This window comes from Pinus tabuliformis, chromosome Q (assembly GCF_031772625.1).
Source record: "Pinus tabuliformis cultivar Carrire ecotype Pingquan chromosome Q, CPIR1, whole genome shotgun sequence".
In the NCBI taxonomy this organism is placed as follows: Eukaryota; Viridiplantae; Streptophyta; class Pinopsida; order Pinales; family Pinaceae; genus Pinus; species Pinus tabuliformis.
This window is the reverse complement of record NC_142296.1, coordinates 105,190,754-105,203,927: the sequence shown is the minus strand read 5'-3', so window position 1 is coordinate 105,203,927 and position 13,174 is coordinate 105,190,754. Positions and strand designations below refer to the sequence as shown.

Genomic DNA, 13,174 nt, shown 5'->3' with positions numbered 1-13,174 from the left:
CATCATTGTGCTTATAGAAAAGAAAATGAATTTAATTGTATTTCGAAGAAAAGATGTTAAAGCTGTAATATGAATGGATTCAGATGTGTTTGTTCTTCAGAATGTTTCTGTGCATTTTCTTCATTCAGTTCTATGATGATCAAAAAAGATTACAATAGTTGTTTCCTTTTTTCGTTTTGTAGAGAACATTGGACAGTTAGTAAACTGCCAGTAGTTACATTAAGTGGTTACACTGAGTGGTTTATGAATAATTGTCTTTTCTTGTTTTATAAACTAAAAGCAAATTTTAAATAAAACTAAAAAGTAAAAAGAACACGTAAGCAAAAACACTAACAGTGGCTGAGACATCCATTCCTAAAAACGTAAATGAAAATGAAAACTAACGAAACTCAAGCTGTTAGAAGAGACAAACTCCCAGCCATGACCTCCCTGAGTTGGATGCTCCTACATCACTCTTATTTTTGCTAGTAAAGGTTATCTAACATGGTTTTGAGGGTTTTGAATGTGGTTTCATCAATTGGCTTTTATCTTCAACAATTCTGAGTTAAATATTCCTTGCCTAGGTTTTTTTTATGAAATGTCACTTCTAATCCTACCAAACCCTAGATACATTTCGAAAGCATTTTAATTAAATATTATTTAAACTAAAAAGTGTTTTTAGTTGTTCCAAGTGCTACAACAAGTTTTACTTTATTTTGGAACAACTTCAATTTTGGTCTCTTGGAAATTTGACCCCAAAGTAAATTCCAAATTTGAATATTTTTTTTATTATTCAGTATTTTTAAGTGTTCAAAGGCTTATTTCCAACCACATACGAATGGTAATATCCAGATATTTCATCCTGAGATTGGTAAGGGCTCTTCACACTCAATTCTTATGCTTTTTCAAGGCTTATTCTTTCATTTATTGAGTGTGTTGTTTGTTGGTCTAAAACTTATGCACTAACATATCTTACATCATACATGATATTTAGTCTTCTTTAACTCTTGACCTTCATCATTTGAATGCTTATAAGCATTGGTCATTCTAAGATCATTGGTGAAGAGTCATAGTTTGGGATACACCCTATGGCATTCTTGGAGTTGGCCAAAAGTGAGAGGGAAGTGCACTATGGTGACAATTGGTGCATGTTTTGTGTCTTTATTGTTTGACACCTTCACTGAGCCTTGCCAAGATTGTTAATATGAGCGGCAACAAACCCCATTTTGGTTTGTCAGTGGTGACGCAATTGGTTGCAGTCGATTCCAATCGACAAGAATGCATACACAAAACAAGAACTAAAAAACAAGAGAGAAAAATAATCATTAGATTAGTCCCAAGTAGATGGACAATAAACAAAACCAAGCACACTATAAATAAATCATTGTTATAACTATATTCAATCCATATGTATTTGCAACCTCCACTGATTTTGCTCTTGTAAATTATTAATGTTAAAGGAATAGATGGTATTAATGGCCTAAAAGTGTCCATTACCAAGTAACATATTTGCTTCTTGGAATTTGTTTTTGAACATGAATACCTCTTTATTGATTATTGTTGGGAGGATGAGCCCAAGATGCCACTAGACGAGGAATACATGAAATTCATATAAATAAATATGAGTTTGAAGGATGTGTACAAGAATAAATGAAGTACATAAATAAAAACAAGTGGTCACCTTTTTTTTTTTTTACAAAATCGTTTGCTTGATATATTCAAAAAAATTGGAGGAGACTAAGCTCTTTACAAAAGATGAGATCACAGGAATAGCTTGTGACTGTGTTTCATTATGGCAGTTCACAAAAATGCCTTTACTGTTCGTTTGTAAGTTCCTAATACAAGTATAGATTCTTATAAATTGGGATAGCAGCAGGCTGGTTTTGCAGTACATCTAGTCAATGCTGATATGGCTGATCTGTCGGGCATTGGAGGCCTCAGGATGGCTGTCTACTGCTGCAACTCTGGCGTTGGAGGAGCTGGTGCTTGGTCCGTTTGAGCTGTTGATCTTGTCCATCATGAACTTGAGGATCTCAACTGACTCTTGAATGTGTGCACAGGTGTTTGAGAGGGCGTTGAATTGCTCCTGCAGAGAAGAAATACGGTGCAGAAACAGATTAAGATCAGCCTCGTATTTAGCTGTGAGGATCCTTGTGGCAGCGTCGATTTTTTCATCTAGTAGACGTTGATGAGTTCTGACTTGTTCGATCTCGGCTTGGAGGTCCCGGCAATGCAAGCAATCTTCGCTTCGATCCATGAGGAGGGCTTCAGCTCTTGCTTGAGGCGACTTAAAAGAGAGGCACGCACTTACTGCAGTTATATGTCTGAAGACAGTTCTGAGAGAGCTAACTGTCTGAGAGTCGGGCACTGAAGTTGTGCAGTATATACCACAACAGAGCAGAACAGAAGGATAGAGGGGCCAAGAAGCTGGAGAGGCTGAGTCGAAGAGAGGGAAACGGTCTAGGGGAGACCTGGAAATAGAGGCGGGGCTCGGCTTACAGTGAACCACAACGAAGGAAGCGAGGGCAAAAGAGCAAAGGGGTGGAGCGCCGAGGAAATGAGGAGGATAAGTGCTGGAATAAATAGCGTGTAAACAGACCCACAAAGAGGACCAGATCACAAGGAGGGAGCAGGGGCGATCACGAGTTCTGCTGATCAAGATCCGATTTGCTGTGTCAATATCTTCAAGGATGAGATTCGACTGCATAGACAGAGATTTACTGCAGAGGAAATCAGATATGGGTTGGATTTGGTCAGAGTTCTTGATGGCAGAGACGCAGTTCATTGGTGGGAGACGATTTGGGGCAATCATGAGAATCAGGGGATGAATTGATGCAGGTTCGCGTGGTTACAAAGGAGGCTTCCTTTTTCCCGAGAGCAGGCTTGACTAGCTCTCTTATCTGCGTCTTGGTTGTTGGAGCGCAGGACATGAAGGAAATGGTACTCCAAGTCCTGAGACAACAGATTTTTACAACGACTGATGACTTGATGGAGAAAAAGATTGGATGCTTGTCTATTGCTATTCATTAAGCTGATTATTATAGCAGAATCGCCAAAAATGAGGGCTTTGTTGATCCCTTGGTTCTGAAGCTGTAAGATACCTTGGTAAAGACCCAGAGCTTCAGCTCTGTTGTTGGTTAGATTTCCCAAACCCCATTCAAAAGAGGACACAGGTACGCCTAAAGGATCAAGAATGATGCCCCCTGCTCCGGTTGCTTCCAGATTAGATTTAGAAGCTCCATCAAAGAATAAGGAATGAGATTTCTCTGACAGGAGCCATTTACTGAACTCGTCTTTTGTGAGGCGGATTTTCCATTCAAGATTGTCGACTTTGCCTCTGAGCTTGCTGATCTTTGTTGTTGGAGTATTGCTGGTCCTGTCAAGAAGATTCCAGATAAAATTTTGTTCCTCTGCCCATAGGCTGGCTTAATCGATTTTCTTTGTTATCTTAGATGCAATAGTTTCTGAAGCAAGGTTTGATGCTTTAATGAGAATGTGCCTGATTGTAGTTGTTTTATCTCGGAAGATCATACTGTTTCGAGCAATCCATATAAGCCACAGAAGAGCAAAAGGAATGGCGTTCCAAACTCTTTTAGCTGGATTTTGCTTCACTGATTGCCAAGGATAATTTCTCCTCTAGTTATTTAAGGCTTCATCAATAGAATGTTGAGGATTCCAAATAGGGGGTGCAGAGGGGATGATGTTGTTCCAGCATGAGGCTGCAAAGGGACAAGAAATAAATAAGTGTTGTATGGATTCCTCAGCAAATTGACAGTTGGAACACCTGGAGGGTCCGACAATGCCTCTTCTCCTGAGGTTCTCTGCAGTTAGAAGTTTACCGTGCAGAAGTGTCCACATGAAAAATTTGATTTTTGGAATCGCTTCAGCTCTTTTTAAAGTCTTCGCGTGAGTCCAAACAACAGTGGGGTATTCCTTGCTACTCAGATAGTTGTAACCTACTTTGATTGAATAATTTGTTCCTGAAGGATCCCATCGGAACTCATCCTTTTCACCTTTAATGGTGGGAGCAATACTGTGTAGGCAGTTGCAAAGAGAATCAAAGCTACCTTTAAGGTGGTGGGGGATGGGTGGAAATTCCCATCGAATCCAGACATTAGATGATACATTCCATTGAGAGATTTGACTCAGATTAGATATGCCTTTGCTTTGTAGATAATGAATTATAGGATCCATACCTGGAAGACTGTTTATGGGAGGGTTCCCCATGATTTTATCCGAACCAAAGTTCACCGTTTCACCTCCTTTTGGCACTTTGGAGACATTTTGCGCCATGAATGCAATGGCTTTTTTACAAAGTTTCCATATCTTTGTACAGTTTCTGTTGGGGATCTCAGAGGTGAGAATATGCCGCCTTGACTGATTAAGGTATTTTGTTTCTAGGAATTTTTTCCACCATGCTGTTTGGTTGTCCAGAAGTCTCCAAATCAATTTCCCACTGAACGCTAAATTCATAAGAGATGGGGACCTGATGCCAAGACCTCCGTTCTCTGGGCTTTGAATGACCTGTTTCCATTTTACTAGGTTGTATTTTTTCTTTTCATTCTTACCCCCTTGCCATAGAAAAAATCTGAGGATGCTATCCATTTTTCGGTGGAATGAAGCTGGGGCTTGGGCCAGGGAGAATTGATATAGGGGGAGGGAGGAGAGCCCTGATTTTAGAAGAACCTGTCGCCCAGCTGGATTGAGCCACAGAGTTCCCCATTTCTGAACTTTCCTTTTCATTTTGTCTAGCGTTAAGTCCCAGACTCCAGTCTTTGCTTTCCCTATGGTTACCGGCATTCCTAAGTAACTGAAACAGTCCCAATTTAACTTGCAGGGGACACCAAAAATGTTGGCAATGCTGTGTATCATTTGGGGTGAAGCATTCCATCCGTAAATGCAGCTTTTGAGGTGATTTATTTGACCTCCTGAATATCTCATAAACTTGTCAAGCAGGGATTTGAATCTTCTTGCTATAATGGTGGTCGCCCCCCCAGCAGAAGGGTGTCATCAGCGAATTGAGAGTGATTTATATTTTTAATGCCATCTTCAAACTTGATGCCCATAATGAGGCCTGACTGCCTCTTTTGATCAAGGGCACAGCTGAATGATTCTGCCATGAGGATGAAGAGATATGGGGATAAGGGGCAGCCTTGCCTTAGTCCTCTTGAGGATTGAAAGGAGGGTTTGGGTCTTCCATTGATGAGGGGAGCGATCCAAGGCCCAGAGATGCAGGCTCTTATGACATTAATAAGGAGAGGTGAGAAGCCCATCCTTTGAAGAACTGCGAATAAGAAAGAGTGCCTTACCCTGTCAAAGGCATTGGCTAAGTCTAGTTTCATAATGAAACCTTTCTCATTCCTTGCTTGACTTGAATGGATGGCTTCTTGAACCAAAAGGAGAGCCTGAAATTTGTCTGTTAGCCATAAAGCCTCCTTGATTTTCTGAGATTAGCATTGGTAGAAGAGGCTTGAGCCGAGAGGCTATAATTTTAGAGAAGATTTTGTATGATGAATTGCATAAAGATATAGGCCTGAAGCGAGATAAGATGGAAGGGCAGTTCTCCTTAGGAATGAGGGCCAAATGGGTAGAATTTGTATATCCACCTATTTTGCCTTTTTTTTGGATCCACTTGAGGTATTTGATGAGGTCCTTCTTTATCATCTCCCAGTAGTCCCTGTAAAAACAAATTGGGAATCCATCTGGTCCACGTGCCTTGCTGGGCTGGAGACTCCAGATTGCTTCAACTATTTCTTCCTCTTTTATTTCTGCTGTCAGGTTTTGTTCAAATCATCTGTGACTTTAGAAGGCAAATGTTGTAGCAAATCATCATAAGATTCTTCCTCCTTTGTTTCAGTTAAAAGGTCCTTAAAATGTTCTGTGGCTGCTCCTTTGATATCTGTTTGTTCCACATGTTGAGTCCCTGCGCTGTCCACAATGGCAGTTATGGTGTTTCTAACTTGTCTTGCAGTGGCTTGTTTGTGAAAGAAGGAGGTATTCTTGTCCCCACTTTCCAGCCATATTTGCCTTGATTTGATGCGCCACTTTTCTTCCTCCTGTCTTTTAATTCTGCTCAATTTATTGTACAACTCTTCTTCTTGGATCTTTTCATTTTGGCGATATTCCTTTTGTTCTATTGCACATTGAAGTTCAGCAATTTGGAGTTTTAGCTCACGTTTTTCCTTTTCTGGCTCCTTATAGTGCGATTTGGCCCAATTTCTAAGCGCTTTTTGCACATTCCTTAATTTATTCTCCCATATGTAACCTGGGGAACCTTCAATATGTTGTCCCCAGGTGAGCTGGATGATGTTTCGGGCAGCTTGATAATCACTCCAAATATGATTATATTTGAATGGAAGCGGACCAAGGGCGCAGTGAGTATCCAATGCAAGAGTGATTGGATAGTGGTCTGAAACGGCAAAGGGTAAGATGGAGGAGTTGACAGTTGAGAAGGTTGATAGGAGGGAGATATTGACCAAGAATCGATCCAGCCTCTCCATGATATTATGGTTGCGCAGCCTACGATTGCTCCATGTGAACTTGCGATTTTCTGGAGCTATATCTATCAAGTCACCAGTGTGCATTATATTTTCCATTTGGTTCCTGAAAGGATCTGGCAGAAAGTTCCCCCCACGCTTTTCATTAGCATGCAGAATTAAGTTGAAGTCGCCGCCAACTATGATGTTGTTGTTATCTTCTTCCATAATGTGTTTGCTAAGAGCTTCCCAACAGATTTATTTATCCCTGTAATGATTGGGTACATAAACATTAATCTGCTGATTGTTAATACTATTTCTCATAACTGTTTTTATCCAATGCTGATCAATTAGCTCAGCTTCATTATGCCAATCATTTTGGTTCCAGATGGTGGTAATTCCTCCAGAAGCCCCTCTGGCTTCGCATATGCTTCCTTTATAATATTTATACTTTCCAATGATCTTGTTGATTTCTGATTCTCTTTGTTTTGTTTCCTGTAGTAATATGATGGATGGTTTCTCCTGCGCTATAAGATCTTTTAGAGCATTGGTTTTGGAGGGGTGCCCAAGTCCCCTGCTGTTCCATGAAAAAATTTTGATCATTTCAGACCTGTGGTTCGAGGAGGTGCTCTGCCTCCCTTGTCTCTGCTTGCTACTTCTTGTTCTTTTGTGCCCTGAATGTAAGATTCTATTGGATTCTGCAGACCTAGGGCTATGTCTTTCTGCGCGTTCTCATCCCTATGCTGTTTTGAAGTCTTTCTACCCGGCTTCTTTTGGCCATCAAAGGAAGAACCCTGGTCCTTGGAGTTACTGTGAGTGATTCTAGGAGGGAGGGGGTCAGTTAAGAGGGGAGGAAGGGCAGTCATAGAATGAGGGGAAGAGGGTTGATCAGGAGGGTTCGAAGGAGTAGGGTCATCTTCAGGGAGGGAAAGAACATGGAAGGGGTTGGAGGATGGAGGAGATTGAAGGGATTTTTCCAATCTAGGGGATTGAGATCGATGAGGAGGGGAAGGCGGAGGAGATGGGATTTGGGTGGAGGGATTAAGAGAGGAAGGACCAGGTTCATTGGGTAAAATGGGGCTAGGGACTGATTTTTTTCTTTTTACCACTTCCCATTGCTGTTCTTGAGTATTGTTATCCACATTAATGATCTTAGTACAGCGATTAGCAAAATGACCATACTCGTGACATACCTTACACTTGAAGGGGATCTGTTCGTAATCGAGCTGTTGTATGTGCGACCATTCATCAACTTTGATCTTGATGGCTTCTGGAAGTCCTTTGCCCAAGTCAACCTCGACACAGATTCGGGCACATGCCTGCATGTTGTCTCTTGGCTCGCTCCTGTCAATATATTTGCCGACTGCATTTCCGATGGCGCGCACAGATTCATCTCCCCAGCAGTGTAATGGGAGATGGGGGAGGCGAACCCAAACAGGAACCGCATTAGGAATATCAAGCTCTGAATCGAAATCTGGCATCCAAAAACAAGTGGTCACCTTTAATATGTATTGCTTTTAATTATTATTTTACATTAACAATTTGAGAAAAGAGTTAAAGAGAATTTAGTCACTAATTTTTTTCATAAAACATCACGAAAATTTATATTTGTGCACTAAATAATAGCAATTCAAGACAACTTAATTTCAAAGGAAAAGGTATAACCTTGGCAGTACTAAGCAACTTAACTTCAAACACAAAAATAATCTTAGAAGGTAATGCAAGCAACATGACAACACTTCTTCATATAGTCCACAACCTCTGCAATGCATTAATAACCAGTAAATATGATACAACTCAATCTCATAACGCAACTATACCATGCTTCTAATTTGTTTTAATCTTCAAAATGAGATTTGCTATGGTATGTTGTGACACAAAGTTTAAGGTAATCTTCTACAAAGATTCTCAAATAATATTTTCACAATGTACCTGATGTTGTTGTGATTGAACCAAAAGCAGTAAGGTGCATCTACAATATAGCATGATATAGACATCATCACGTGGATAATGTTTCCATCGTCATATGTTGATCTAAAAACAAACAAAAAAACAACTATGAAAATTACAATAAAAATAAAAATATCGTATTTTAACCTCTTAAAAATACAAATAGCGACAAAAATGTCTCTATATATAAAAAAAGAGAGATTTGATATGTAAGCTTAATATAAACACGGTTACATAAAAATAAAAATAGAAATACTAGATTTACACATAAATATAAATACTATATACATGCTGTCTTGGAGGCAACTCAATTGGTTAATTCAAAGTTCATGAAATAATTGATACAAGGCAAACTCAGGTTCAAATACCCCATTGTAGTGAAACCGATTTACGTGAAAGAGGACAACGCATAAACCCTGAGTCGTTTACTAATAGTTATGTGTCACGCGGGCTATTGGGTTCGTTTAGATTACCAAAAAAAATACAATAAACATGTTATTTACATAGAAATATCATATTACAAATATAAATATCTTAACAATAATCAAATTTATATATTTACATATCCATATGCCCATTTTATATTTAAAGAAATATATGTGTTATTTTAACCTAATAAAACTTCAAACAGAAACAAAAATATCTGTATATATGAAAAAGAGAGATTTGATATCTAAACTTATAATGTAAACTGCTAAACAAAAATAAAAAATAAAACACCAGATGTAAAATATTATTACATTGCAAATATAAAATATCTCAAATAATCAATAATGTATATTTACATATCTCTATTTGCATAAATAGTGAGTTCTGAGTTCTATGGAGTTGACTAGAACTACAACCAACTTAGACTATTTCAAAAAAAATACCTTTCAAAAAATTTGATCCTTTTACTATTTAATAAATAAATCTACATTGATTTATATGCATTTAATTTGATGTTAATTCTATGAAAATTTGTACATGCCATATGCCATATATCAGAATTTCACACTTTATGAAACACTAAATAAATCTACATATATCAGAATTTCACACTTTAGGAAACACTAAATAAATCTACATTGGTTTATATGAATTTAATTTGATGTTAATTCTATGAAAATTTGTACATGCCATAAATCAGAATTTCACACTTTATGAAGATCACATGCACTTGTAGTAGGAAAGTTTCACATGCACTTGTAGTAGGAAAGTTACAATTGAAGATCAAATGCATACCTTAAAATAATAGCTTGGTTTTGGGGATAGAACCACGGTAGAAAACCACAGGGTAAGTGTGCTCAAGAAAGCCATAGGTACAAGTCGAGGCAAAATCTAGCTATTATCATATCAAAATGAAAGTACCACCATCAAATTTACATCAATATTAAACCATATAATTAATCTCATGGGAGGTTAGATCAATAATAAACTATATAATTAATCCCATGGGAGTCGATGACTCGATTATCCATTATTGATTATTAACCGTCTTTAGACAACCTTGTCTTCAAAACCTTGCTGTTCACTTAAGACGGCATCAAGAGAATTTCGTGTATCCGTTGAATTACTTTAATTGACCTGGTGTTTATATGTAATAGGTATATGCCATACTCTAAGCATTTTGCCCTTTTATGATTGAACATTTCTATATGCTACTCAAAGAAATTTAACAGAAAACTGAAAGAACAAACGATACTCAATATTTAGAGATTACCTAAATTAGATTATAACGGCCATGGAACTGTGCTAAATAGATTTCAGTGTTTGGTTGCGTTAATGTCACTGAAGGCTGTAAATTCATCTTTGGGAATGGATTAACATGCTTCTCTTGTTGCTACATCTGATATAATTGAGTTTGTGATTGCTGCTGCACAGATTGCACTTGGGTGTCAGTCTGATTTGGAAGTTCTTCCTGCCCCCGTTGTTGACCAGCAGATCGTTTCTGCTTAACCGCGTTCAGGATGGCTTGAATATTCTTCTCAAAAGCATCAACCTGGTCTTCTTTAAACCTTCGTGGAATACTGTTCTTCTGAACATGAAAATATGCAATTATACGTTGAAATATAGTTGTGTAAAATTTGAGCTTTTCGTTCCGATCAGGACCCACGGGCTGCTAAAACAACAATTATATGAATATTCAAGTCAAACTAAACAAAAGCACCGAACTGTCATAGCTATGAACATTCATGTTGAAAACAGTCTGGAGACATACATGAAAAACAGTGACCTGTCACCATTAATGTTGGTTACTTGGGTTGCATTGTCAATAGAACTCCAGCCCACTCTTGCAATCTCATTCGCTTACTTCACTCCATGCTTTTAACATTAATTTGTAATATTTTCGTAATGCCACCATGCCAATTGATCAACTAGACAATGGTCAAAGTAGTCATGAAAGGAAAAGAGGAAACACACCTGCTGACATTTCTTTAAAAGTTTTTGATATAATTCTTCTATCTCTGGATAATACATTTCCTTCATATTTTGTAGCTGCAAAAAAAAATATAACAATTTATATTACTTCCTCTGTTCATGAAACACCAAAGATTTGTCAAGGTATGCGATCTCAAGAGAGTTTACAACAGATGTAGCCTCGAAGCCAAGCTGATATGTTAGCCCTCCTCATTAATGTAACGAAGGGTGGTCCATATAATTACAGCTTGGCTCAATATTGTACATGATTCTTATGTAAGATTTAATAAAATATAAGATGCATTTTCAATAAAGGAAAATAAATTCTAAATATATCAAGAAATTCAGATTGAAAGAGGAGAAAAATGGGATTTCAATTCTATCAACAAACCTCTCATGGGTTGCAGCATTAGTTCATGGCCATGAACAATTAAGCAATGAGAGTGACTGGCATCTCTCCAGAACAGAAGAAAAATCAAAATACAGAAAAAAACACCTAAACGAACATTTAGAAGATAGATCTCATTTGGAAGAATGAGGATCCATACACCAAGACCAATGCAAAGGACCTCCATGGAAACTGCAAATTTTAAAATTAATTAGAAATGGGATTTCAATTATATCAAGGAATCTCTTATGGACAATTTAATTCATGACTATGAACAATTAAGCAATGAAAGTGACTGGCATCTCTCTGTTGAAATTTGGGCAGCTATGGAACGAATTTCCCATGAGAATCCCTCCTGCCCCAAAGGAAAGTCCATTGTGCCCCTAAGGAAAATCCCAAATGGATAAAAGTAATATTTGGACACTCCTCTTATTATTATTAATGTGGCAAGCAATCATTAAAGAAATATATATTTAAATCTTATTGAACAAATTCAAATTCAAGTACTTCCCTCCTAAACCCTGGGTCGGCTCCACTATTGAAGGGTCACTTCCACCATCGAATGAACATATAAGAATATTGTATGGCTCATTATATTACACACAAGTACTCGCATATCTACTGTATCTCTAAGGTTCACTTATCTCATTACCTTACATGACTCTACGCTTTTCACATCTAACTTGAAATATTTTCATAACCATGCCATCTTTTCAATTAGAGAAAAGTCAAAGTAGTCAGAAAAGGATAAAAGGAAATGCACCTATTGACATTTTATTGAAACCTTTGTGTAAGACACCTAATCCATAAGGCTTATCGTGAACAATGTGAACGATCATTGGGAGTCCATAAGACCTTGGAATATGAATCCAATGGTCATAAAAAGTATTTATACATGTATCATTTTTATGGTAATGCAATACATGCTTAACTCTCAAATTATGGTTGGTAGTCCAACACTTCGAATAGAATTCTTTTATCTCTAGATAATGCATCCCTTTTATATTTTATAGCTGCAAAAAGAAAATATACGACCTTTTCTATTCACAAGACACGAAATATTTGTTGAGGAATCCAATCTCAAGAGAGTTTACAAGTGTAGCCTCTCTTGAGATTGCATCCCAGCAAATATGATAGCACTCCTCCAATGGTAATCCATATTATCACAGCTTAGTTAAATACATATTGATTCTTGATGTATAATTTAGCAATGGAATATACGAAGCATTTTCCGACATAAAATTAAAATTTTATTATGTTGCAACTTGCACTAGTTTTTGGGTTGGGGGGATGACGAGAAGAAGGGGATGCATCCCCAAGACAGCTAGAGTGCACCCCCAAATTTTTCTAGGACGACAGGTTGGGGATAGCAATAATATATATGAAAAAAATATTTAAAAATTCAGAAATTCACCATCAACAATTTCAGTTGCTTAAAATTTGTAAACATAATTGTAAGTTTTAACTTTATACAATTAATTGCTACAAATAGATTCTTAATAAAGTTAAAAAAGATACAATCGCACACACAAATTTACACAGAGTATATCCTAGAAACCGAAAACTGGGAAAACCAACAAGCTTTTTTTCTCATTATATTTTTGTACAGGATATTACAATATAATATACATCCTACTGAATATGAACTTCCAATCAAACTATAGTTCCATATCCAAAACTACAAAACCATTTTCAAGAAAATCGTGGATGCAAAAAAGCCCAAAAAACGGACACAAAATAATTGCATAAAAAAATTATTTCTGAGCGCTGCCTCGAACCCCATGCAATAGGGGCTGCCAATACCCCTTCTTTGTTTGTCGTGCAAAAAATATAACACACACTCAACATTCTCCCACTTGTTGTTTTCTTTGCACACAGTGGGGTAGAGGGGTACACAATCAACTGTTCAGGGCAATAATGCCCATTGTTTCTCTGCACCAAGAGAAGTTTTTAGTGCTCATAGATTTTGATTGCAAGAATT

At 37.5% G+C, this 13,174-nt stretch overlaps 2 protein-coding genes across 3 annotated transcripts in view; both read right to left on the bottom strand.

Moving 5' to 3' along the window:
* Positions 1–5,753: 5,753 nt before the first annotated feature.
* LOC149218449 (uncharacterized) lies at positions 5,754–6,683 on the bottom strand. The gene has a single exon (XM_089386559.1). The coding sequence runs from the start codon at positions 6,681–6,683 to the stop codon at positions 5,754–5,756; it is 930 nt and encodes a 309-aa protein (XP_089242685.1).
* A 3,020-nt stretch (positions 6,684–9,703) lies between these two features.
* LOC149218448 (uncharacterized) overlaps positions 9,704–13,174 on the bottom strand; it is a 100,385-nt gene continuing 96,914 nt past the window's right edge. The window contains exons 4-5 of one of the 2 annotated variants that reach the window (XM_089384047.1): positions 10,809–10,883; positions 9,704–10,506 (exon numbers count right to left, since the gene is read on the bottom strand). In XM_089384047.1, coding sequence (XP_089240173.1) covers positions 10,228–10,506; positions 10,809–10,883 — 354 coding nt within the window. In that variant the 3' untranslated portion in view covers positions 9,704–10,227. The remainder of the gene's footprint in view (positions 10,507–10,808; positions 10,884–13,174) is intronic. The other variant, XM_089384048.1, reaches the window with a different exon arrangement.

What these genes read in the sequence shown, in the direction of transcription:
- LOC149218449 (XM_089386559.1), bottom strand. Translation starts at nt 6,683, where the DNA reads ATGGAAGAAGATAACAACAACATCATAGTTGGCGGCGACTTCAACTTA.